This window comes from Gorilla gorilla, chromosome 7 (assembly GCF_029281585.2).
Source record: "Gorilla gorilla gorilla isolate KB3781 chromosome 7, NHGRI_mGorGor1-v2.1_pri, whole genome shotgun sequence".
NCBI classification, from domain to species: domain Eukaryota; kingdom Metazoa; phylum Chordata; class Mammalia; order Primates; family Hominidae; genus Gorilla; species Gorilla gorilla.
The window spans coordinates 87925881-87949559 of record NC_073231.2 but is presented as its reverse complement, the minus strand read 5'-3'; the positions used below and the strand labels follow the sequence as shown (position 1 = coordinate 87949559).

Genomic DNA, 23679 nt, shown 5'->3' with positions numbered 1-23679 from the left:
CAGGGCTGCATTCCTCCCTGAAGACTCTAGGAGAGAAGCCTCTTTCTTGCTTCTCTTTTAGAGCCACCACCATTCTTGACTCATGGCCTCCTTCCTCCTCTTCAAAGCCAGCAACACTGCATCTCTCTGACTCTTCTGATACCACCTCTTCTCTCTGACCATGTCAGGAAAGGCTCTCCATCTTTAAGAACTCATGTGATTACATGGAGTCCACATGAATAATTTGGGATAATCCCCCCACCTCAAAGTGGGTCACATTGATCCCATCTGCAAAGTCTCTTTTGCCTCCTAAAGTAACATATTCACAGGTTTCAGGGATCAGGGAGTGGACACAGCCTCCAAATATCGACCAACAAGAATGGCCAACGATTCTACTAAACACTTAGAACAAATACATTTCCCCTCCATTTCATAAGTCTGTAGGATATCCAGAAATAGTTTTGCCTCTTTTTTTTTTTTTTTTTTGAGACAGAGTCTCGCACTGTCACCTGGGTGCAGTGGCGCGATCTCGGCTCACTGCAACCTCCGCCTCCCAGGTTCAAGTGATTCTCCTGCCTCAGCCTTGCAAGTAGCTGGGATTACAGGTGCCAGCCACAACACCCAGGTAATTTTTTGTATTTTTAGTAGAGACGGGGTTTCACTATGTTGGCCAGGCTGGTCTCAAACTCCTGACCTCGTGATCTGCCTGCCTCAGCCTCCCAAAGTGCTAGGATTACAAGCGTGAGCCACCACGCCCAGCCAGTTTTGCCTCTTAATGAAACCTATGACAGGATAATTACCTGACTACTACTAGAGAATGCACTCTAGGGAAAATGAGTTATAAATTATCAACTGGTTTCTTTTTTATTACAATTAAAGTAGTCATAACATGTGTTTTATGTTTCTAATAACACTCACTATAGCACTGAGATAGTGAAATAATACCTAACGTCAAAATTCCCTAGAGTCTATGTTACCAACATAGTAGACCATGAGTACTGGGCTTCCACTCACTCCCACTTAGAACCACATTTTTAATTTATTCCAGGATAGTCTAAGTCTGGGTCACTGGACAGCTTGGACATCAGTAACAGTCATCTGGAGGGCAGGGTGAGTGTAGCAGAAACTCCAGAAGTGCTGCCTTTTCATCAAATTTTAAGATTTGGTATTGTGCTGAGCACAGCGGCATACACCTATAGTCCCAGCTACTCAGGAGGCTGAGACCAGAGGATCACTTGAGTTCAGGAGTTCAAGGCTGCAGTGCGGTATGATTGCACCACTGTACTGCAGCCTGAGCAAAAAAGGGAGACTCCATCTCGACAAAAAAACAAGATTTGGTATTAATATAATTGATATGGCACTAATTATAGAAATATGCTGGAGAAAGAGTTGATCTGCTCCATATGTAACTGAAAGTTTAGTAGTCAGATTATGAAACAAATACAGCGTTAAAGCAGTTAAAGTAAGGCACATTTACATTTCTATGTGTTAACTGCTCCACCAGTCGGCCATGGAGGCCATTCCCTGTGCAGCCCTCAGGTCCTGCTTTTAGCAGCCAAGAGTGTTACCTCTTTTATGTGCTTGCTGCTCCTGGTGTTAGATAAAGGCCACTGATCACTGATGCACTGCATGGAGTCTGTAACTCCCTGGGGAGGGCCCGTGACTTTCATTAGATTCTCAACAGTATCCAAGGCCAAAAAAGAAAAAAAAAAACCCACTGAGTGAAAGCCAAGCAGCACACCAGAAGGAGTAAGAATTATATTGGCTTTAAAAAGTCATGGATCACCTGAGACGCCAAAGTCAACACTAGAGCAGCAGAGCTATCACTGAAAACTAAAGTCTGCCTGTTGCCAATAGCTCTCTCAGCATTTTTATGATGGAACAATGTGGCTCTCCCCAGTAGTTTGATCCACGGGAGATGACTTGTAGCCACAAACTATCTTTTCATCTGACCTTCCTCCCCTGCAAATGTACAACCAGTCACTTAAAAGAAAGGCTTTTAGAAAGCCATAGGATAGAACTCCAAAGGTAAAATTTATTCCACATTTCAGATCAATATCTACTATGTGAGTTATAAATTCATTTCCAAATAATAGGGATGCTTTTAAGGAGAGATTCTTCTTCTGCCATACAACTTATTTTATTTATTTATTTTTTATTTTTTTATTTTTTGAGACAGAGTCTCTCTCTGTCACCCAGGCTAGAGTGCAATGGCGTGATCTCAGCTTACTGCAGCCTCCTCTTCCCGAGTTCAAGTGATTCTCCTGCCTCAGCCTCCGGAGTAGCTGGGATTACAAACGCGGGCCACCATGCCCTGCTAATTTTTTTGTGTTTTTAGTAGAGACAGGGTTTCATCACGTTGGCCCAAACAGCTTTTTAAAAGATATTACCTTCGGATATCACTACCAGATTGTAGGAAATATGGCAGAATAAAGGAATGCATTAAATAAAACCATAATCAGCCAATCCCACACTCTAGAAAAGTTAAAAGGATAAATGACCCAGTTTTAAAAAGTCCATGACATGGAATAAAAAGTGGGGCAGAAAAGCCTTTTATTTTCTTTTTTCTTTTTTTTTTTTTTTTTTGAGACAGAGTCTCGCTCTGTCACCAGGCTGGAGTGCAGTGGTACAATCTCGGCTCACTGCAGCCTCCACCTCCCAGGTTCAAGTGATTCTCCTGCCTCAGCCTCCCAAGTAGCTGGGACTACAGGCATGCACCACCACGCCCAGATAATTTTTTTGTATTTTTAGTAGAGACGGGGTTTCATGATGCTGGCCAGGATGGTCTCGATCTTTTGACCTCATGATCCACCCACCTCGGCCTCCTAAAGTGCTGGGATTACAGGCCTGAGCCACCATGCCCGGCGAAACCTTTTAAGAGTGAAAAAACAAAAACATAAAACTTGAGACTCACAAACCAAATGCAATGTATGGGTTTGTTTATCCCAAATTCAAACCAACTCGGGACAGACATGGTGGCTCACACCTGTACTCCCAGCATTTTGGGAGCCCAGGTGGGTGGATCACCTGAGGTCAGGAGTTCGAGACCAGCCTGGCCAATATAGTGAAACCTCATCTCTTCTAAAAATACAAAAAATTAGCTGGGCATGGTGGCATGCCCTGTCTCTCCTAAAAATACAAAAATTAGCTGTGCGTGGTGGCACACACCTGTAATCTCAGCTACTTGGGAGGATGAGGCAGGAGGATCACTTGAACCCAGGAGATGGAGGTTGCAGTGAGCCAAGAACATGCCACTGCACTCCAGCCTGGGCAACAGAGGAAGACTCCATCTCAAAAAAAACCCCAACTCATTATGAAAATTCTTTTTTCTTTTTTTGAGACAACTGGGAAAAATTTAACATGGCCTATCATACAGAGAATATTCAGTAATTGTTAATTTTATTGGGTATAATAGTAGCAATATGGTTACATTATATTTTTCAAAGTTCCTAGCTCCAAAGTGAGAGAATCATATTAACATATATCCGGGTGAAATGCTATTATGTCCTGGATTTGCTTTAAAATACTCCAAAATATATTCCTAAACTATTTATGCAACTAAAAAGTAAAATTAAAAAATAAATATACATATATACCCAAAGAATTTACAGACAGTTTATACAAAATATAGTTAAATGTGAATGGAAAACAATGTCTAAGTTTTCCTCCAGAGAACTATGTTTTAGCTTAAGTGTAGGTAACTATAATATTTTCATGTTTAGATTAATATTAATTAAATAATTTATGTTATAGAATCTGCTATGGGCTAAATTGTATACCCCAAAAAAATTCATAAGTTGAAGTCCTTACTTCCAGTACTTTATAACGTGACTATATTTGGAGACAGGGTCTTCAAAGAGGTAACTGAGTTAAAACGGGTGGGCCCTAATCCATTAGGACTGGTGTCCTTATAAAAAGGGGAAATTTTGACACACACAATTACAGAGAGAAGGCAGTGTAAAGATACAGGGAGAAAACAGCCATCTATAAGCCAAGGAGAGAGGCCACAGAAGAAAGAACCCTGCTGACACCTTGATCTTGGACTTCCCAGTCTCCTGAACTGTAAAAAAAAATTAATTTTGGTTGTGGAAGCAAGCGACTTCATCTGCAATATTTTGTTACAGCAGCGCTAGCAAACTAACAAAGGATCCATGGCATGATTTTTTTCTATTTATCCTATCTTTACCCTATTCATATGGCAAAGTATTTCATTTGCCTAAAAACAGGAATGGAGGCCAGGCCCGGTGGCTCACGCCTGTAATCCCAACACTTTGGGAGGCCAAGGCGGGTGAATCACTTGAGGTCAGGAGTTCGAGACCACCCTGGCCAACATGGTAAAACCCCGTCTCTACTAAAAATACAAAAAATTAGCTAGGTGTGGCGGCAGGCACCTGTAATCCCAGCTACTCAGGAGGCTGAGGCAGGAGAATTGCTTGAACCCAGGAGGCGGAGGTTGCAGTGAGCCCAGATCGCACCACTGCACTCCAGCCTGGCAAGAGAGCAAGACTCCGTCTCAAAAAACAAAAAACAAAAACAAAAACAAAAAAAAACTTCCCACAGAAAGCAGCAGAAAGCTGAAAATGTCAGGCCTTCTGTGCAGCAGGTCCTAGATACCTCCAGCACAAACAAGGAAAGAGACACATGTTGCCTCTCACCAGAATCCCAATCTGGCAGAAGGCAGCAGTAGAAATACAGCACCATATTGTCTGCCAAAGTGCTTTTGTAAGCATTACCTCATTCAATCCTACGCAGAAGGGAGATCCTGCAGAGTGAAAAAGCCCAGAGAACACCTTAGCTTCTACCAGTCCCACAACTGTAACTACTCACATCCACAAATAACCTTTAAATGTTGTGTGGAGAACCGGGCGTGGTGACTCATGCCTGTAATCCCAGCACTTTGGGAGAACAAGGCAGGTGGATCACCTGAGGTCAGGAGTTCGAGACCAGCCTGGCCAACATGGCAAAACCCCGTCTCTACTAAAAATACAAAAATTAGCCGGGCATGGTGGCGGGCACCTGTAATCCCAGCTACTCAGGAGGCTGAGGCAGGAGAATTGCTTGAACCCAGGAGGTGGAGGTTTCAGTGAGCCGAAATCACACCATTGCACTCCAGCATGGGCAACAAAAGCAAAACTCCACTCAAAAAAAAAGTCCTGTGGAAGCCAGGCGCAGTGGCTCACACCTGCAATCTCAGTGCTTTGAGAAGCCAGGTAGGCAGATCGCTTGAGCTCAGGAGTTCAAGACCAGCCTGAGCAACATGGTGAAACCTCATCTCTACAAAAAAATAGAAAACTTAGCCACGTGTGGTAGTACACACCTATAGTCTCAGCTACTCAGGAGGCTGCGTTGGGAGGATTTTTTTGAGCCTGGGAGGTAGAAGTTGCAATGAGCCGAGATCATGCCACTGCACTCCAGCCTGGGTGACAAGAGTGAAACTGTCTCAAAAAAAAAAAAAAAGTTCTGTGGATTTTGAAATGGATGGCTGGTACCTGAATGGGTGCAAATTCTATCAGAGCTGATATCTATACTTTTACTATCACTGCCCAATTTTTATTTCAATTTGAAATCAGTGAAGGGGCTGGGAACGGTGGCTTACACCTGTAATGCCAGCATTTTGTGAAGCCAAGGTGTGCAGACTGCTTGAGCCCAGGAGTTCAAGACCAGCCTGGTCAATGTGGTGAAACCCCATCTCCACAAAAAAATACCAAAATGAGGCCAGGTGTGGTGGCTCACGCCTATAATCCCAGCACTTTGGGAGGCCGAGGCGGGTGGATCACTTGAGGTCAGGAGTTCAAGACCAGCCTGGCGAACATGGTGAAACCTCATTTCTACTAAAAATGAAAAATTAGCTAGGTGGCAGAAGCCTGTAATCCCAGCTACTTGGGAGGCTGAGGCAGGAAATCGCTTGAACCTGGGAGGCAGAGGTAGTAGTGAGCCAAGATCGCGCCACTGCACTCCAGCCTGGGCAACAGAGTGAGACTCCAACTCAAAAAAAAAAAAAAAAAAATTAGCCAGGCACCATGGCACATGCCTGTGGTCCCAGCTACTGGAGATGCTGAGGTAGGAGGATTGCCTGAGCCCAGGGAGGTCGAGGCTGCAGTGAGCCGAGACTGCACCACTGCTCTCCAGCCTGGGCGACAAAAATGAGATCCTGTCTCAAAAAATAATAAATAAATAAATAGAAATCCATGAATGAAGTTCGGAATAACTGACTAAGGGATTACAGGTAGGAGAACTAAGCACACGTTTCAGTTCATTCATCCATACACAGTCCTTGGTCTAGAAGCACATGTCAAGATTTACTTATAATATAGATGTCTGTGTTCTACACTTACTACAAGATACAGACTATCTTGTTCTCAGAATAGTCCTTGCTTCTCTAAGAACGCAATCTTTCAAAAGTGATAACAATAGGAGATTCTGAGGAAGCCATCCAATTTTGACCCAGGAAGACAGACTGAGCTTTACTTTCTGTTTCTCTACAACCAGGAGCTTACGAGAATCTCAAACTCACCTTCTATTTCAATGACTTTGTTTCTGCCTGACACGTCCATTCACTAAACCTCAGTTTCACCTGTTTAAAAAAGGGGGGCAGGGGGTGAATTGGAAGGGTCTCCCTGCCAGAGGTTTTTTACTGGGAGGTATTTTCTCCCAGTAGAAAACCTCTGATCCTGGCCGGGCACAGTGGCTCACGCCTGTAATCCTAGCACTTTGGAAGGCCAAGGCAGGCAGATCACTTGAGATCTGGAGTTCGAGACCAGCACAGCCAACATGGTGAAACCACATCTCTATTAATAATACAAAAAATTTAGCTGGGCGTGGTAGCGGGTGCCTGTAATCCCAACTACTCGGGAGGTTGAGGCACAAGAATTGCTTGAACCCGGGAGGCAGAGGTTGCAGTAAGCAGAGATCGCGCCACTGCACTCCAGCTCGGGCAACAGAGTGGTACTGTGTCTTAAAAAAAAGAAAGAAAGAAAGAGAGAGAGAGAGAGAGAGAGAGAAAGAAAGAAAGAAAGAAAGAAAGAAAGAAAGAAAGAAAGAAAGAAAGAAAGAAAGAAAGAAAGAAAGAAAGAAAGAAACCCTGATCCTGAACACCCCTGATTCAGCAAAAAGTGAAATAATTGGAGTTTTGAGAAAATAGGGGGTAGGGGGACATGGCAAAGGCCTAGCTATCAACACTACACAACCCACATTCTTGGTACCTGGAGTGTGACAAGCAGAAAGACGGTGGCTGTGACGCACAGGCAAGATGCCAAAAGCTTCCTCCTCTGAATCCGCACCATGCTGCCCTGCCCTGGGTGACTGACAGAGGGCTAACCTGGTTACCAGGTGTTCTCTCGTCAGCCCAGAGCCCGAGACAACTTCACATGGAAGAACCATCTGGGCGCCAATTTCCTGCACTGCCATTCCTGCTGGGACCAGGTCTCCATGAAGGACTGAGATCCGAGGTTGTGAGAGGGCCTGGCTTCGCATCGAGAGGAAGCAGCATGCAGTCTTCTTAGGCTATCATCAGAGCAGCTGGAGATTTCTCCAAATAAGAAGGCATCAAAAAAATTCTGCAACAAAAGATCATCTTTTAGCCATAGCGCAGATTTAATAAATATAGTCTTGCAGCAGGGTGATCATGAAAAAACATAGACATTTTAAACTAAAAGGAAACATTGAGATCATGTAGTCCTAGTACCTCACTCATAAGTAAAGAAATCAAGGCTAGGCGTGATGGCTCACTCCTGTAATCCCAGCACTTTGTGAGGCCAAGGCGGGTGGATCATTTGAGGTCAGGAGTTTGAGACCAGTCTGGCCAACATGGCAAAATCCTGTCTCTACTAAAAATACCAAAATTAGTTGGGTGTGGTGGCACGCACCCATAGTCACAGCTACTCAGGAGGCTGCAGCAGGAGAATCACTTGAACCTGGGAGGCGGAGGTTGCAGTGAGTAGCCTGGGTAACAGAGAAAGGAAAGGAAAAGAAAGGAAAGGAAGTGGAGGGAAGGGGAAGGGAGGGGAGAGGAGGGGACAGTGGGGAGGGGAGGGGAGGGGGGAAGTGAGGGAAGGGGGGAGAGAGGAGGGGAGGGAGTGGAGGGCAGGGGAGGCAGAGAGAGGAGGGAAGGGAGTGGAGGGCAGGGGAGGCAGAGAGAGGAGGGAAGGGAGTGGAGGGCAGGGGAGGGGGAGAGAGGAGGGAAGGGGAGGGGAAGGGAACCAGAGTGGTGAATTGACTTACTCATGGCCACACAGCCCATCAGAGGAGAGTGACAAATCTACAACCAGATCCCAAATCTAAAATTCTGCTTCCACTTAATGCTCTCTGCCATCAGAAGACTGAATTCCAAGACTTTTATATGAAGTCATTCCCTTCTAAGTTTCAAAGGAGTTTAGAAATGGAATAAAAATTACCAGGACTATCCACCCACTCCCATAAAATTTAGGAAGAAAATAAAAGATTCAGGCTTTAATCAAAAATGGATAATGATCATGTGGCCCCCAATGCCCACTAAGGAAACCAACTTTTGCCACAGCATAAGCAATTCTGAATATGATTTATTTGTCTTTTACAGCAAGTGAATAAAGCAGTGGGCTGTTGGAGCAATATTATTCTTTGGAAGTTTCCAAATAAAATTTTCATCTATCTGAAATGAATGATCTTTTCAAAAAAGTTGTAAAAATGAACTAAATGAGGGCCAGGTACAGTGGCTCATACCTTTAATCACAGCACTTTGGGAGGCCAAGGCAGGAGGATGGCTTGTGCCCAGGAGTTTGAGACCAGCCTGGGCAACATAGTGAAACCCTGTCTGCATAGAAAATTTTACAAATTAGCTGGGCATGGGGGTGTGCACCTATAGTGCCAGCTACTCAGGAAGCTGCAGCAGGAGGATTGCTTGAGCCCAGGAGGTCAAGGCTGCAGTAAGCCGTGATTGCACCACTGCACTCTAGCGTAGGCAACAGAGCAAGACCCTATCTCAAAAAAAAAAGGTAAAAAAAAAATGCCCCCATAGAATGCCCTTTATCCCTATGATATTCTATGAACTTCAATGTCCTGGGCAAATGACACTGTGGAGCTCAGAGTGGAGGAAGGGTCAACTTTCCAGAGGAAGGGCAATGCTGCTGCACAGTACTTCACAGATCTGAGTCTAAGTCAGACCTACATCATGCCCCTGGCATACAGAGTTAAAGATATAATTAGATATCATTAGTCCTATAAAAATAATATAGAATCCTGGTTAAAAACTTTAGTCTTAAAGGTGCGCTCCCAGGTGGGTGCAGTGGCTCATACCTGTAATCCCAGCACTTTGGGAGGCCGAAGCAGGTGGATCACTTAAGGCAAGGAGTTCAAGACCAGCCTAGCCAAGATGGTGAAACCCCGTCTCTACTAAAAATACAAAAATTAGCTGGGTGCGGTGGCAGGCACCTGTAATCCCAGCTACTCGGGAGGCTGAGGCCAGAGAATCACTTGAACCTGGGAGGCAGAGGTTGCAGTGTGCCGAGATTGTGCCACTGCACTCCAGCCTGGGCGACAAAGCCAGACTGCGTCTCAAAAAAAAAAAAAGTGGGCTCCCCTCTCATGAGTCTACCTTGATTTACTTTTTTTTGAGACAGGGTCTTGCTCTGTCACCCAGGCTGAAGTGCAGTAGTGTGATCATGGCTCACTGTAGCCTCCAACTCCCAGGCTCAAGCAATTCTCCCACCTCAGCCTCCCGAGTAGCTGGGACTAATGGCATGTGCCACTACACCCAGCTAATTTTTGTTTGTTTGTTTATTTGTAGAGATGAGGTCTCACCATGTTGTCCAGGCTGGTCTTGGACTCCTGGGCTCAAGTGATCCTCCTGCCTTGGCCTCCCAAAGTGCTGGGATTACAGGTGTGAGCCACCGTGCCCGGCCTTACTTTTAAATCCAGGAATTTTTTTTTTTCCTTCAACCACAAAGTAACACTTGGACTCAGAAATCACCAAAAGTGCATTTTTCTTCTTTCATCCATGAAATTCCCAAAACCCAGTGACTAAGAGAAGGTCTCAAGTCTGCCTGCCAGGATTCAAATCCCAATTCCCCAGCTGGCTTAACCTCACCTCTCCATAACTCACTTTCCAAAAGTAGATCCTCATGAGGCCTAATCAGAGTTGTGAGAATTTTATGAGCTATGATTGGCAAAACACTTATTTCAGACCCTGACACATAATACCCAATAAATGTTTGTTATCCTTATATTTAAATATTATTGTAATTTATTATCCCTTTAGGTGGAAAATGAAGCATATAAAATAGATTGCTACCCCATCAACCGGAACGTTAAAAGGAAAAATGCTCACTTTGCCAAAGAAAAGGAGATTGCTAATATTTGTTGAGTAACCTATCATTGGCAAGGCCTTTCCTAAGTACTTAGCACACACGTAGGCGCTCATTCAATCCTCCCAACAATTCCACTCTCATTTTCAAATATAAGAAAACCGAATCTGAATGAAGTAAAGTAACTTGTCCAAGACTCTAACTTTGACAAGTATTACGATCTGAAGTGCACACATTCCTTTATATTTTTTAGCATTAATACTATAAAATTCCTTGACTGCACACAGTGGCTCATGCGGGTAATCCCAACAGCTTGGGAGGCCAAGGTGGAAAGACCCGCCTAGGCAACACAGTAAGACCCCATCTCCACAAAAAATAAATCAGCCAGGCATGGCGGTGAGTGTCTGTAGTCCTAGTCCTGGGAGGCTGAGGCAGGAGGATTGCTTCAGCCCAGGAGATTGAGGCTGCAGTGAGCCGTGATTGTGCCACTGCACTTAGCTTGGGTGACAGAGCCAGGCCTGGTCTCAAAAAATAAAAAATAATTTTAAAAAAAGAAATACTATAAAATTACCACCAGACAATACCAACACTCACAGGTTACCTGCCTAAACCACAGAAAACATATGTAGTATGTTTGTCAGCTAGTATATCAGAGAAAAAAGGAATACAAATCTATAAGAACCTGTAAAGTACCTTTGCTCCTACTTAGGAGATGCTAGTAGCTATTAACCACACACAATATGGAGCTAGCACTTTGGGTCCCAATCCTGGTTCTTTTACTTAATATAAATTTAGACAAGTTACTGAATCTTTCTAAGCCTCAGCTTCTTCATAGTAAATAATAAATGTTAACTATCACTATTTCTTTCCCTTGCATAACAGAAAGATTACCAAATTTTCATTTAATGTGCAGAAGCAATTTATTATAGTTATCATTAACGTAACCCAGATTATGTAGTAAAATAATATCACCTACTTAAATGGGAATAAAACTATATTGTTTTCAAAAATGTTTAGATATATCACTCTACTCAACCTTATTTATAACCACTTTGAAAAGTAGGCAAGGTAGGTATTATTATTCCCAGTTCCCAAGGAAGCTGAGCCTTCTCAAGTTTAAGTGATTTGCCCAAGATCATATATATATATATATATACACATATATATACACATACATATATATATATATATAGAGAGAGAGAGAGAGAGAGAGAGAGTTGTTGCTGTTGTTGCTTTTGTTGCTGTTTTCAGACAGGGTCTCTCTCTGTTGCCCAGGCTGGAGTGCAGTGGTGCAATCTCGGCTCACTGCAACCTCCGCCTCCTGAGTTCAAGCGATTCTCCTGCCTCATCCTCCCGGGTAGCTGGGACTACAGGCGCGTGCCACCACACCCAGCTAATTTTTCTATTTGTAGTAGAGACAGGGTTTCACCATGTTGGCCAGGCTGGTCTCAAACTCCTGAATTATCTTGAACACCTCAAATGATCCACCTGCCTCGGCCTCCCAAAGTGCTAGGATTACAGGTATGAGCCACTGCACCCAGCCACAAGATCATATTTTTTAAGGACAGAAGTGAGTCTACATATCAGCTCACTCAACTCAAAGATGTGTGGAAAGCAAACAAATGAAGGAACATAGTGACAGCTTGTGAAAAGTACAAAAATAATCAGGAATAAAAGAAAACAAAAGATACAATTTGAGGACAGAGTTTGGGATATTTTTATAGCTACTGCATAGCTCAGGTCTATCATAGGAGCTTTTTGGGACCTTCGCATTAGCTTTATGAACTATGACAGAAGAATTTTAAGATTATGAATTCCCTTATATTTAAAGAATCTCAACCTAGGCTATCTTCCCAAAGCCAGAAGTGTAGTAGGTCTCAGGGGCCAACGTATGGTTAAGTAACTACCACTAAAGAACAGAGCCAGCCAGGTGCGGTGGTTCTAGGAGGCTGAGGCAGGAAGATCCCTTGAGCCCAGGGGTTCAAGACTAGCCTGGGCAACAAAACAAGACTCCGTCTCTACAAAAAAAATTTTTTTAATTTAAAAATTAGCTGGGCATGGTGGTGCATGTCTGTGGCCCCAGCTACCTGGGAGGCTAAAGCAGGAGAATCACTTGAGCCCAGGAGTCCAAGGCTGCACTGAGCCATGATTACGCCACTGTACTCCAGCCTGGGTAGCAGAGTGAGACACTGTCTCAAAAAAGAAAACAAAAGAAGGAAAGGAAAGAGAAAGGAGAAGGGAAGGGAAAATGGAAGGAGAGAGAAAAGAAGGGCAGGGCAGGGAAGGGGAAAGAAGGGCAGGGCAGGGCAGGGCAGGGCCCAGCCAGGGTAGATAGTAGTATTGTGACTTAGAGCATACAACCATTATCCAGGCCTCAGGGTACATTTATAACAGTAACAGTCAATCTAATACTGTATATGGTATTAGTTACCCAGGAGCCTGACATCAAGTCAGCGGTCCTCCAACTGGTGGGACAGGCAGACTTGCAGAGAGCACTATGAAGGACAGCAGGCTCCAATTCAATAGAATAGACCAAAAGAGAACAGTAAGGGAGAAAGGGACACTGGCAGCCATGTCAATCAAGACTGGTGATTAGGCCGGGCATAGTGGCTCACACCTGTAATCTCAGTACTTTGGGAGGCCGAGGCGGGTGGATCACCTGAGGTCAGGAGTTCGAGACCAGCCCGACCAATATGGTGAAGCCCTGTCTCTACCAAAAATATAAAAATTAGCCGGGTGTGGTGGCAGGCTCCTGTAATCCCAGCTACTCGGGAGGCTGAGGCAGGAAGGATTGCTTGAACCCAGGAGGCAGAGGTTGCAGTGAGCTGAGATCGTACCACTGCACTCCAGCCTGGGCTACAGAGAGAGACTCTGTCTCAAAAAAAACACACAAAAATTAGCCAGGCATGGTGGCATGCACCTGTAGTCCCAGCTACTCGGGAGGCTGAGGCAGGAGAATTACTTGAACCCGGGAGGCGGAGGTTGCAGTGAGCCGAGATCATGCCACTGCACTCCAGCCTGGGCGACAGAGCAAGACTCTGTCTCAAAAAAAAAAAAAAAGACTAGTGATTAATCAAGGTGTGGCCAGAGCACATTTCTATTACAGAACTGAAGGCGATGCCATTCTTAAATTCCAGACACATACTGAAGCACTTAAATTATGAGACTCCAAGACAAAAGCTCTCATTTCATCATTGCCTACAGGATGAATCTGAGTCCTGCAAGAGGGTGCCCTAGAATACTCCTTCCTGGGACAGAACAATATGTATATTCAGACATCCACAGCAGGTACCATCTGAAATGGACTCTCACTCACCAATCCTCTTACCCCTAGGAGCTGAGCTTCTAAAGTGCATTGCACGGCTGGCATGCAACACCAGGGTTGGCCATCTGCTGCACAGAGTGGGGTTTGGAGCTGAGTATGACTCAGCTCTTGCACATGCTATGCTATCAAAACCAGCAACACTTTCATCCTAAAATAATTCCAAATTTTCAACTGTATTTTGAATCAAGATGGACAGAAGAGAGACTGAATATCTTACAGGTAATTAGCAGCTTGAGGGTGCCAGCTTCAAATTTTGGCCATTCAGGCCAGTTGAAGGTGTAAGAGTCTCAGAAATGGAACCAAGGGATGATTTCTTTCCTGCGTGTCTGACTGTTAAATGAGAAACCAACCTTAGGTGACACTCTGAGCTTTCAGAACCTGGTAGTTTGTAAGGCTGGGTGCGGTGGCTTATGCCTGTAATCCCAACACTGTGGGAGGCCAAGGCGGGCGGATCACCTAAGGTCAGGAGTTTGAGACCAGGCTGGACAACACAGTGAAACCTCATCTCTACAAAAAATACAAAAATCAGCCAGGTGTGGTGCCAGGCACCTGTAATCCCAGCTACTGGGGAGACTGAGGCAGGAGAATCCCTTGAACCTGGGAGGCAGAGGATGCAGTGAGCTGAGGTTGCACCACTGCACTCCAGCCTGGACGACAGAATGAGACTGTGTCTCAAAAAAAAAAAAAGAAAAAGAAGAAGAAGAAGAACCTGGTAGTTTGTGTGCCCCTCGTCCTCCTCCCTCTCCCTAGTTGCAGGAGAGGAAAGGCAGAAGGCAGGGAGCTCCGGGAAGACTCCTTTGCCCATTTCTGCTCTGGTAATTGGGGAGTCAACTGGGTTAATAAGCTAGAGGTAATACCACGGACAGTTTTTAGAAGAAATGTATCTAATTATCAAATTTAAACTATTCACACTAAAGTGCAATATATCAAATAGGTTTGACTCTCCCAAGGTGTTTTCACTTGATAACGTATAAATCTCCTAATGCCCCTTAAATGGCGACTGTCCTGGGAAAGACATGTGATAGGCTGAGGAGATGCCTAAAGGCCTTTGGACAACTCTTCAGGCACTTTTAAGTACCTCCTTTCAACTACACCTCAATACTCCTCATTCATTTCTGTCTGATTACTCCAAAGTGCCCAACAACTGGTGTTCTTCCCAGTGGTGACCCTTTTGCATTCTTCATGCAGCCATAAAGAGATGTCCCTAGAGTGTTGATTGGATATCTCTCCTGATTAAAATCCTTCAATGGCTGCCCAAAGACCTCAAGATAAAAATAAAACTGTTAGCTTAGAAAACAGGGAGCTCTGGGAAGATTCCTTTGCCCATTTCTGTTCTGGTAATTGGGAGTCAACTGGGTTAATAAGCTAGAGGTAATACCATGGAAAGTTTTTAGAAGAAATGTATCTAATTATCAAATTTAAAGTATTCACAGTAAAGTGCCATTTATCAATGTGAGGCCGGATGCAGTGGTGCATGCCTGTAATGCCAGCACTTTGGGAGGCCAAGGAGGGTGGATTTCTTGAGGCCAGGAGTTGGAGACAAGCCTGGCCAACATGACAAAACCCCGTCTCTACTAAAAATACAAAAATTAGCTGGGTGTGGTGGTGCACGCCTATAGCCCCAGCTACTGGGGAGGCTGAGGCAGGAGAATGGCATGAACCCGGGAGGCGGAGTTTGCAATGAGCCGAGATCCCGCCACTGCACTCCAGCCTGGGCTACAGAGCAAGACTCTGTCTCGAAAAAAAAACAAAAACAAAAACAAAAACAAAAATCTGTGTTAATGTGTTCCTCGCTCATTTTCAGTGAACTTCATATTTTGCTGAGCATTTATTTTTATATAAAGCATGCTTTGGATTGTAGATTTCTATGTGGGAAAGTCATCCTCTTCATACTAGTGCAAATTTCAGGGAGACCAGTAGAGGACAGTAAGGGAGAAAGGCACACTGGCAGTCATGTGAATCAAGACTGGTGATTAATGGGGAAAGAGGTGTAGCCAGAACACCTCTGCACTTCTATTGCAGAAATGAAGGCAATGTCATTCCTCAATCCTTAAATTCCAGACACATACTAAAGTACTTAAATTATGCAGTGTTAATAATACAACCTCACAAGAAAGAGTATTCAGTGGATCTACTTGATGTAGAAACTAAAAACAAATCCAAAAGACAGAGAGCCAGATAGACAGACTGATACAATGCCTCAATTAGAAACACAGATTTTTTACTTTTTCTTTTTTTTTTTTTTTTTTTTTTTGAGATGGAGTCTCACTCTGTCACCAGGCTGGAGTGTAGTGGCACTCACCACAATCTCCGCCTCCCGAGTTCAGGCGATTCTCCTGCCTCAGCCTCCTGAGTAGCTGGGATTATAGGTGTGCACCACCACACCCAGCTAAATTTGTATTTTTAGTAGAGACAGGGTTTCACGATGTTGGTCAGAATGGTCTTAACCTCCTGACCTCGTGATCCACCTGCCTCAGCCTCCCAAAGTGCTAGGATTACAGGTGTGAGCCATGGCGCCTGGCAAGAAGCACAGATTTTTAAAATGGAAAGCTTGGTGTCGTGGCTCATGCCTGCAATCTCAGCACTTTGAGACGCCGAGGTGGGTGGATCACTTAAGCCCAGGAGTTCAAGACCAGCCTAGGCAACACAGCAAGAACCCATCTCTACAAAAAAAAAAAAAAAAAAAGTTAGCTGGGCATGCTGGTGTGCACCTGTAGTCGTAGTCCCAGCTACCAGGAGGCTGAGCAGGAGGATCCCTTGAGCCCTGGAGGTCAAGGCTGCAGTGAGCTGTGATCGTGCCACTGCACTCCAGCCTGGGTGGCAGAGCTAGACCCTGTCTCAAAAATAAATAAAAATTAAAAGTGGGGTGACAGCACAAGACTATGAAGTTTATGTGTCACAGTAAGAACTAAGGCAATTCTTCAAGAGCAGGGATTCTTTTTCATCTTTGTTTTTCCTATGAGGTCTTATACTAATAAGTATTAGTAACTATTCTTCCTCCAAGTAGGGCTTATAGGTTACTTTGTGGCAATTTCCCACCCTACAGGATACTCGAATTAAAATCCCTCATCTCTAGAAAAAATATAAATTAATAAATATTGAATAACTGCAGACTAGAAAAAACAAATAAAATCCCTGGTCTGCTTTTATCATTTATATATTCATGAATGAGGAGCTGGTTCAGTAACACTGACAAAATGTAGCTAATATTTCACATGACTAAAGACAAATCCCTGAGGATCTTCTGAGGTTCCATCCCAAAACTAAGCTCTCTCATCCCAAAAATTATATCCAGGAGTAAAAACTCTCCATAAAAGATTAATCAAGAGACAGTAATCCAGACAACTTGAGTCATCACAAAGTAAGATTTCCGGAAATTTTTTTTTAATTGTATATAACAGGTTTAGGATTACTTTATCTTCATTTTCCTTGTTGGTAATTCTGTACAATCTTTTGAAAACTCCAATTTCATTATCAAAGAAAAAAATCTGAAAGACATTTTAAGATAAACTTAACTTCTAAAAATGTTCAAAAACCCATGTTCAGAAACACTATAACAAATGTTCATTGTAGAATGCTGGTAATTGAATTAGATATTGAATATCTACCCGAAATCAACTCTTTACATCCCAAGGTTGGTTTTTTTGTTTTTGTTTTTTGTTGTTGTTGTTGTTGTTTTGTTCTGAGACAGTCTCGCTCTGTTGCCCAGGCTGGAGTGCAGTGGCGCAATCTTGGCTCACTGCAACTTCCTCCTTCCAGGTTCAAGTGATTGTTCTGTCTCAGCCTCCCGAGTAGCTGGAACTACACGCACACGCCACCACATGAGCCCAGCTAATTTTTGTATTTTTAGTAGAGACAGGGTTTCACCATATTGGCCAGGCTGGTCTAGAACTCCTGATCTCGTGATCCGCCCGCCTCGGTCTCTCAAAGTTCTGGGATTACAGGCATGAGCCACCGCGCCCGCCGGCCTACATTCCAAAGTTTAAAGCATTTAAATATGGGTTGGAAATGTCTGCCTACTGAACAACATTTGTACATATATAAATAACATTGTTTTTCCAAACTATATTTTTACTTCCTGAATTTAACCATAGTTTGGAATTTTTCAAAAATATTGTTTGTAAGATAAAACTTAAACACTTACTTTTTTTTCTTATTGTAGAAGACAAGCAATAACAACACAGTAAAAGTTGAGATCGTGTTTTTAATTCACTGTTACATACTGCCATCTAGCAGGAAGCGAGCAAGAGTTATTACAGCAATTTCGAAATTGGAAGACCTGAATGATCACCTGAGGCTACCCAATCGCCTCTGGCTTCTCCTTACTCAGAAGAAAGTTTTAAAACGGAGACTACGGTGCTGCTAGATTGGAGGCAGTGAAACTTCAGCGTTCAAAGAGCTGAGCTGCTTATTCAATGCGAGAAAGGCCTCCATTTGAGACTACGGTAGACCAGGGAGAAACCCTGCCCTAGTTGTAGTGTGACGTTACTAACAAGCCCAAGATTGGTCGTGAGTTTCCTGGGTGTCTCATTGGAAAGAAAGGTGTACGAAGGGAATAAAGTCCTGAAAGCCAACTTGCCTTATTCAAAACTGTGGCCAGCCAGAGCTGGATGCATTCCACAAACTAAATTAGCAATCCAAGTCATTTCATGCATAAAACACCCTAACCAACTATTATTGCAGGGAGCTGCAGCAGGGAGCAGGGGGCAGGCTGTTGGGGCCGTGGTGTTAGAAAAAGTCATTCTGTGTGACATTTGCTTTATTTTAAAGAATCATTAAAAGATTCCCAGAAAATGTCATAAAATCACGGCAAGGTTACTTCTATAGTTTACAAAAAATGAGCTCTGTTCTGAGGGTACTAATCGGGTGCAAAACACCTAACACATGGCTTGCAAATGGGATAACCCAGGCCTGCGGTTGCCGGTGCTTTCCTGGGGCATTTTCTCCATTAAATACACCGTATTCTCTGCAACTAGAAAGTCACAGTTGCTACGACTTCAACACAACATTCCCGCAACAAGTGATTCTCTGGGAAGACCTGGGGGAGAACAAGGCAATTCGCGCCCCGCAAAGGCAGATTAGGTTCTGGAATGGACGGCCGCGGACCTGGGGAGGAGGCCGATCGAGGCAGGCGGGGAGGCGCCGGGACCCCGCGCTCCTCCTCCGGGCTCCAGCAGAGGCTCCGGCCCGGCACCCGCCTCCCGCCTGGTGGATCAGGCTTCAATCTCAGGCAGTGGCTCTGCCTATGCGCCACTAAGTCTCCAAAACAGACTTGGATTATTTTGCACACACCATTCCGTCTCTTACACGCACCCCCTGCTCGGTACAGAGAGGGAGTTTCCTTAGGCTGTGACTCCCGGAGGTAGTGTCCTAGCTTCCGTGGGACCAGAAAAGCGTCTTTCCGTGTCTCAGCATCAAGTCCCTACCCCCACCAAGCGACCGCAGACGCCAGATGTGATGCGGCGCTCGTACTCACCTCGCGCGGAGCAGGGTTCGCCCCGCAGACAGCAGCGCAGCTTCCTTTCTCCCTATGAGCCCAAGCCTGGGCGCCGGGAAGACCCGGAGAGCCAATCAGGAGCGGCGGAGGCGGCCGCGCGGGCGAGCTCGGGCGCGTTCCGGCGGAGCCAGCCTGGATCCGGGTTTTCACTCGTGCCCTATTCACAAGCTCGTGGGACCCGGGTTCTAAGAACACTGGGCCGCCCCCTGCTGATGATCTTGGTTCGCAGTCCGCCTGAGGCCTAGGCCCTATGGAAAGTTCTCGGGAAGGCTGCGGGGGCCCTCTTCTTCAAGACACGGGAAACTCTCCGCTTCTCCAACTGGACTAGGACTGGAGCGCATTCAGTCACCTATTCAGGCCAGGCGTGGCAGCGGCTCCCACCTGTAATCCCAGCACTTTGGGAGGCCAAGGCGGGCAGATCGCTTGAGCCCAGGAGTTCGATACCAGCCTGAGCAACATAGCGGGACCCTGTCTCTACAAAAAATACAAAAATTAGCCGAGTGTGGTGGCCCATGCCTGTAGTCCCACCTACTGGGAGGCTGAGGTGGGAGGATCTCTTGAGTCCAGGAGGTAAAGGCTGCAGTTAACCGAGATCAAGCCACTGCACTCCAGCCTGGGCAACAGAGCAAGACTGTCTACAAAAATAAATAAAATAAATTTTTTTAAAAAAGGTCAAAGTCATTTATTCAAGAAAAGATTGTACTGATTGCTATGGTGTGAATGTTTGTACCCTGCTCCAAATTCATATGTGAATTTCGTGCCTTTATAGTCTATATAAATTTACAAATGTACTGTGTCATTATGAAAGAGACCAGAGAGAGCTTCTGCCATGTGAGGACACATAGAGGGTCTCTTGTATGAGGCACAGACGCTAACAGATGAGGAATCTGCCAGCGTGTTGATCTTGGACTTCCCATCATCCAGACTGGGAGCAGTGGAGTTCCGTTGTTTATGCATTACCCAAACTAAGGTGTGTTGTGATAGTAGCCCAAACGGACTAGACACTGGTAAAGGAAAGCTAATTGACTTCAAGCTACTGAGTTCCAAATCCAAAAACTCAAATAAAATTATTGTGCCCTAGTCTATGAGGTAATAAACCTAAGGAGGTAATTCAGCATTTTGGGAGGGCTGGGTCTAGGGCAAGGCAAATGAGGCACTTAGGGCTCAAAATCTGAGGAGGTGCTGACCCTGGGTGTCCTGCAGTGCTGGGTGCACTGCAGAAGCCTGAGAGCGATTTGCTGTTTCGGCCCTGCCTCCCTCTGGTCCCGACCCTGCGGAGCTCCGGTGCCAAGAAACTCAACTTTTCTATGAAAACAGGTTGATAATAATGGTGTCCACGTCTAAAAAACATCAAACACACAGAAAAGATTGATAAATTAGATATGATTAAAAGTAAGAAACTATTCATCAAAAGACACCATTAAGAAAATAAGAAATGGGTGCAGTGGCTCACACCTGTAATCTCAGCACTTTGGTAGGCTGAGACGGGAGGATCACTTGAGCCCAGGAGTTGGAGACCAGCCTGGACAACATAGGGAGACCCCGTCTCTACGAAAAATTTTTAAAAATTAGCCAGGTGTGGTGGTGCACGCCTGTGGTTTCCGCCACTCAGGAGGCTGAGGTGGGAGGATTGCTTGACCCTGGGAGGTCAAGGCTGCAGTGAGTCAGGATTGTGTCACTGCACTCCAGCCTGGGCAACAGGATTAGATCCTGTCTCAAGAAAGAAAAAGAATGAAAACTGATCTACGGAATGAGAGAAGGTATTTTTGATATATTTTATCTAACAATGAATTTAGAATATAACAAGAACTCCTAAAAGCAATAAGAAAGAAAAGCAATCAATAAGTACAGCACTTCACCGAAGACGAATCCAAATAGCCAGGCAGTATGTGAAAAAGATGCTTAATGTTTTTAGTCATTAAAGAAATGCAAATGAACACGATGATGATATATACTACACATCCACTAAAATGGCTACAGATTTTAAAACTGACAAGACAACACAAGGACAAAGCCGTGAAGCACATAGAACTGTTATGCACTATTGTTGGGGGTGCAGTTGTGACAGCCACTTTGGAAAATCGTCTGTTCATATTTACTAGAGCTGAATATACACGTTGTGACCCAGAAATTCCTAGGTATAGGCCTAATACACATACCTATATATAAACATCAAAAGGCATGTATACTGGGCCATAAAACACACCTCGGCAGGGCATGGTCGCTTACGCCTATAATCTCAGCACTTTGGGAGGCCAAGGAGGGTGGATCACCTGAGGTTGGGAGTGCGACACCAGCCTGACCAACATGGAGAAACCCCGTCTCTACTAAAAATACAAAAAAGTTAGCCAGGCGTGCTGTCAGGCGCCTATAATCCCAGCTACTCAGGAGGCTGAGGCAGGAGAATGGCTTGAAGCTGGGAGGCGGAGGTTGCAGTGAGCCAAGATAGCACCATTGCACTCCAGCCTGAGCAACAAGAGGGAAACTTGATTTAAAATAAAAAATAAAAAATAAAAAAAATTAAAAAAAACACACACCTCAACAAATTTCAAAGAATGGACATCATACAAAGCATGCTATCAGACCACAAAGGAATTAAACCAGAAACCAGAAACTGAATGATAATTAGAAAATCTCCAGATACATTGAGATAAAAACAACACACTTCTATATAGCACATAGATCAAAGAAGAAAACTCGGGCGGGTGTGGTGGCTCACGCCTGTAATTCCAGCACTTTGAGAGGCCAATGTGGGTGGATCACCTGAAGTCAGGAGTTTGAGACCAGCCTGGTCAACATGGCGAAACCCTGACTCCACTAAAAATACAAAAATTAGCCAGGCGTGATGGCAGGCGCCCACAATCCCAGCTACTCAGGAGGCTGAGGCAAGAGAATCACTTGATCCCGGGATGCGGAGGCTGCAGTGAGCAGAGATCACTGCCGCTGCACTCCAGTCTGGGTGACACAGTGAGACTTCATCTCAAAAAAAAAAAAAAAGAAAGAAAGAAAGAAAGAAAATTCAAATTCAAGGTTGGCTCTGCAACTTGTGTTGGCCACAGAATGTAGCAGAAGTGACAGGATGCCATTTCCGGGTCCAGGCCTTAAGTGGCCTAGCATACTTCCACTTATTTTCTTGCCACTCTATGCAACTGCCATGAAACCAACTGCAGAATAGCCTTCTGGACCATGAGGGATAATGGCTCAGTCACCCCTGTTGCCCCAGTCAATTGCTACCCAACTCTAAGATATGTGAGTGAGGCCATCCTAGACTAATTAGCCTTGAGTCAGTCCACCAGATGACCACAGATATGTGAGCAACCCCAGGTCAGCAGACTACCCACCGACTCATAGAAACACAAACATGAATAAATGCTTACTGTTTAAGCCACTGAGTTTCAGAGGTGTGTGTTACACAGCAATAGCTAACTGATACAGAAATTGGCATCTATGGCCGGATACAGTGGCTCATGCCTGTAATCCCAGCACTTTGGGAGGCTGAGGTGAGCGGATCACGAGGTAAGGAGATGGAGACCATCCTGGCCAACATGGTGAAACCCCATCTCTACTGAAAATACAAAAATTAGCTGGGTGTGGTGGCGCGTGCCTGTAATCCCAGCTACTCGGGAGGCTGAGGCAAGAGAATCACTTGAACCCAGGAGGCGGAGATTGCAATGAGCTGAGATCATGCCACTGCACTCCAGCCTGGTGACAGAGCAAGACTCCGTCTCAAACAAAAAACAAATGAACAAAAAAAGAAAGTGCCATCTAGAAATGGGATGCTGTTTAACAAAAGCCTAAAATATGTGGCATTGGTTTAGGGACCAAGTCCTGGGCAACACTGAAAAAGCAAGAAGCATGCTTGTGTTTGACAGACCTGATGCACTTACTGTCTGCTGCCAAGGTTTCCACTACAGATGCAAAAAGAAAAAAAGCAGTGCCATGCTCTCTGTTGGATTGTGGCAGCCAAGATTGAGTGGGGGAAATACAGGAGAAAAACATGGTAATAAAGGGAAAAACATGGACAGAGAATTTTTGCAACTCAGAAATAATCTTGTAAATAGTAAAGAGCCTGTTTTACTCCAAAACGAATTTAAAATTTGAGGGTTTTCTTAAGGTGCTAAGAAAACTGTTATAGCAAACTGGAAAAATGATGACATGTTAGACAGCAGTAAAATACTTGGTAAAACTATTACCTGTAACAACTCACAAGATATAAAACATACTTAATTTGTATGCCTTGATAAAATGATTTCCAGGCAGAATGCTAAATGTGTTAGTTGGTGTCTTTTAGCTGCATATTGTAAGGACTGCCAGAAAGAAATAAGAGAAATAAGGAGAAAGGGGTGCTATACAGAATTTAGAGGAACTATCAAGAAATTAAAATCGAGCAGATTGGAAAATAAATCCTGTTCTTATCTCCAGCCTCCCCAGCCAGTAAAAGATCCTCAAGATGAGGCTGGAAGATCTTTTGTTAAGACATCTAAAAGAGTTAAGTTGGTACTAATGGATATTTTCAGTTAAACGAAAGAGCCAGTAAGAATCATAAAAATGTCTTCTCTTAGCTGCCGGTTACAGTCAAAGTAAGCTCAATTAAGTCTAGA

At 44.5% G+C, this 23679-nt stretch overlaps 1 protein-coding gene across 1 annotated transcript in view; it reads right to left on the bottom strand.

The window, feature by feature from the left end:
* FUT10 (fucosyltransferase 10) overlaps positions 1-19551 on the bottom strand; it is a 109402-nt gene extending 89851 nt beyond the window's left edge. The window contains exons 1-2 of the mRNA XM_004046874.5: positions 19058-19551; positions 7182-7535 (exon numbers count right to left, since the gene is read on the bottom strand). Coding sequence (XP_004046922.1) covers positions 7182-7262 — 81 coding nt within the window. The 5' untranslated portion in view covers positions 7263-7535; positions 19058-19551. The remainder of the gene's footprint in view (positions 1-7181; positions 7536-19057) is intronic.
* Between the last annotated feature and the right edge of the window lie 4128 nt (positions 19552-23679).